The 3,739-nt window shown below is 36.2% G+C and overlaps 1 protein-coding gene across 6 annotated transcripts in view; it reads right to left on the reverse strand.

Annotated features, from left to right (window-relative positions):
* Positions 1-3,739, reverse strand: part of PAK3 (p21 protein (Cdc42/Rac)-activated kinase 3) — a 310,496-nt gene that overhangs the window by 61,058 nt on the left and 245,699 nt on the right. For all 6 annotated transcript variants that reach the window (XM_006765157.2, XM_006765156.2, XM_006765159.2 and 3 more), the window contains one exon: positions 363-426. In XM_006765157.2, the coding sequence (XP_006765220.1) occupies positions 363-426 (64 nt within the window). The remainder of the gene's footprint in view (positions 1-362; positions 427-3,739) is intronic.

A 3,739-nucleotide genomic window follows, 5' to 3' on the forward strand; every position in this document is an offset into this window, starting at 1 on the left:
GACAAAGAAGAGGTATCTTAAGCATAACATTCATACAGGTGTAAGGGGGCAGGGATAAAGGGGGTTTCATACACACAAAAGGTTTCTGGTAACCCTACTACTTTTCTCGAGAAATCAGTTTGAATCTTCTAACCAAATGGGATCAAAATGTCCCTAACAATTTCATTGTCAGCCCAACAATAGAGAAGATTACAGAAGGATATGTTCTGGTTGGCCAACCAGAAAGGCCAACACTGAGGATGAAAACATGAATATAACTCAGAAAGTGAAGAGCATAATTTACCAGACATCCATGCTGTTATTAAATTTTAATGTATATATTTGATACATATATGTTGATATTTCAATTAAGAATCACTTACCCTTGGCCAATTTTTTCAAATCTTGTGTATTTTTTCTTTGGATCACCAACACTCACAATGCTTCCTGAGTAGGGAAGGGAAGGAGAGAGAGAGAATGAAGTTGAAACTAATTGATTTATCTTTATGTAATACTAAAAATTAAGATGTCAGAAGTAATGACAAAACATTGGAACAACATTCCTGTGTGATTTCTATAATTTATATGGATAATGATACATTTTCTTAAACAAATAGTAATCCATTAATTTAAGTACTAATAACAATCTATGCTGTTTGTAATAAAAATTGATGATGTTTGTGAAACATAAAGAAAAGACTGGTCATAACTCAACATTTATTAAAAGTGCCCATAAACAATGTTGTACATTAGGAGATAAAAACATCTAAGAACTTATACACACTAATAAAATTGCTATCTTCTCTGATATGAAATAAAATTGAGCACTATACTACATTCAATTATGCTGAACAAATAACTATTAAGCAATTACTATGAACCCAGTACTGTGCTAGGAAAGATGCAGATGGAGATGGAAACAAAGTTTAATCATAAAGTGATGAGACTCATGCTTTAAAAAATAATGCACCCTTGAACCTAGTACCCTAATAGCACGCCAAACATCTTTAAAATATTTAAAAGGTATGATTTCCATAGCATAAAGTTCACCCATTTAATGTGTACAATTCAACAACTTTTAGTAAATTTTTAGAGTTGTACAAATTTACTAAATTTTATCATTATCTAATATTAGAACATTTTCCTCATACAAAGTTTAAAGAAACCTTATACCTGTTACCAGCACTTTTTACCACCCCTCAGCTTTCCAACTGATTCCTAGGCAACCACTATTGTATTTTCTGTTTCCATAGATTGCTCCTAACTCTGTAGCATAAGTTCATAAGCCACAGAAGAAAACCATTAATCTATCATTTTGAATTTGGAAAAAATATTACTTTTATTATTTCAAAATATCAAATATAGTACTCAGAGGATGAATACTTTCCACCATTTGGAATAAATCCAGAGGAAGTGACAGTTGACTCTTCAATGCAGTGCTCAAATAGGTGCAGAAAAATTCTGAGCCATAGCATTATGGGAATAACGGTACAGCTTCTCAAAGGGATTTCTTTGAAGGGAGCAATTTATTTGGATGTCTCTTACCCTCCTTCCTTTCTTTTTATAAGCAAACATATCAGTATCATTATATTTGAGTTATATTTTACTAATATGACCACTGTCCCAAAGAACAGTAGAATCAGTTAGTAAAACAAGATTTACATACATGAACCAATCAAGAGAAGGTCTGTAGATTCTGTATCCTCATTGTCACTGTTATTTACCCCATACTCTTCATGCCAGGGCCATTGTCACTGTTCAGATTCTCAACATCTCTTTACCAAGCAATCGTATTAGTTGCTACATACCTCTAACCAGTGGTTCTCAACCTTCTGGCCCTTTACATACAGTTCCTCATGTTGTGACCCAACCATAAAATTATTTTCATTGCTACTTCATACTGTAATATTGCTACTGTTATGAATCGTAATGTAAGTATCTGATATGCAGTATGGTCTTAGGCGAACCCTATGAAAGGGTCCTTTGACCACCAAAGGGGTCGCAATCCACAGGTTGAGAACTGCTGCGAGTCTAAACTCTGCCTTCCTTAATTCCTCTTCCACAATGCCTTTGACATATGGTAACTATATCATTCATAATCTGAGACTGTTTGGGATAAACTAAAATGAATGGTCAACTTACCATACATTTGAACCATTATTCTTAATTCTTCAAAAGTTCCTCTTCACTACAGGATCAAGTTCAAATTTCTTAGCCTGGCATGGAAAGCTCTACCATCAAGCACCATCTAGCTTGTACTTGACCAGTCTAGCCTCATATTCCTTTCTTCTCAATCCTTCCAACTTTATATCCTAGTAATACTATCATTGTCCAAGGCTTTGCAGATGCTCCCCCTTCCCCTTTCCTATTTAACACATGAATTATTATTTATCACTTAAATATAATCTCAAGTCATTCTCCTTTATGAATTTTTTTTCTGATCCTTCTACTAAGGCTAATGTGCTTCTTCTTGAGGACAGAAACCTTGTCTTTTCATTCCTGCAACTTCAGTGCTTAGAATATTGGCTGCTACTGAATTCATTTGTTGACTAAATGAATAAGAACAAGAAAATATGTATTCAAGTACTAAACTGTGTGTCACAGACAATGCCTCATGCTCAGTTTAGACAATGATCCATTCTCTGGGCTAGTGAACAACTTAATTTAGAACTACCGACAAACAGTATATCTTAAAAAGTAATTAATTAAAATTTTCACTTAGGGATTGCTCATCAGCTTTGTTGTTGTTGCTTTTTTGTTGTTTATTGTGATAGAAGTCCATGTTTCAGGTTAAATTAAGACTTGCATAATATGTGAGTTGTTATATTATAATTCTTTTTCTCTTGTATTTTCAATCTCAGTCAATGATACTACCATCTATCTACTCAGTAGCCTGAATCAGAAACTTGGAAGTCTTTTTTGACTCATCCATTACCTTCACTCCCCACATGCAGTTGTCCACTAAGACTTGGGCCTGTATCTGTTTACTTCCTAGATATTATTTGAATCTGTCCCTTCCTTCCTACTACTGTTCTAGTTGGGATATTATTATTTTTGTCTGGGCTACTTCAAATGCCTCCTACCTGGACTCCTTATTTCCAGCCCTGCACACTTCAGTCTAGGCTTCATACCTCTGTCAGAAGTACAAAATTGATCATATGATTATATGGTTGAAGAGTCTTTGATGCTCCCCCAACACCTACAGGGTAGAGCTTAAACTCCTTGGCATGAAATATAAGGTAATTCATGATCTGGTTCTTGCTTCATTCTCCATCTTATTGGACCACTTTCCCACCAGAAACTTATGCTTTGACCATAACAAATTAATTGTAGCTCATGATCAGCTCCTGCTTAACCTTTTAGCTTCCTCTCTTAAAACTCCAGTACCACTATCCACCACTAATTTTATATTCAAGTGATATTGAATAAGTTAAAATTATCAGGTATATGCCTTCATACCTTCTTTATATGCTATTCTCTGACTGTAATGTCCTTCTTAAGTTTTCTTCCTGGCAAGTTCATACTCATGCTTCAAGTCAGATTCAGTGTTGGCAGTTCTAGAAAGCCTTCCCTGGTCTTAGGCGACCCCAGAGGGCAGGCCCAATCCCTAGGTGCAGCCCCTGGTAGGGCTCAGAGCAGGGCCGATTGGGGAGTTGGGGCGCCACCCCCTGTCATGCACAGAGCAGGGCAGATCGGGAGGTTGCGATGCCACCCTCAGTCACGCTCAGGGTAGGGCCAATTGGGGGGTTGGGGCACCGCC

Source organism: Myotis davidii, unplaced genomic scaffold (genome assembly GCF_000327345.1).
Source record: "Myotis davidii unplaced genomic scaffold, ASM32734v1 scaffold941, whole genome shotgun sequence".
NCBI lineage: Eukaryota > Metazoa > Chordata > Mammalia > Chiroptera > Vespertilionidae > Myotis > Myotis davidii.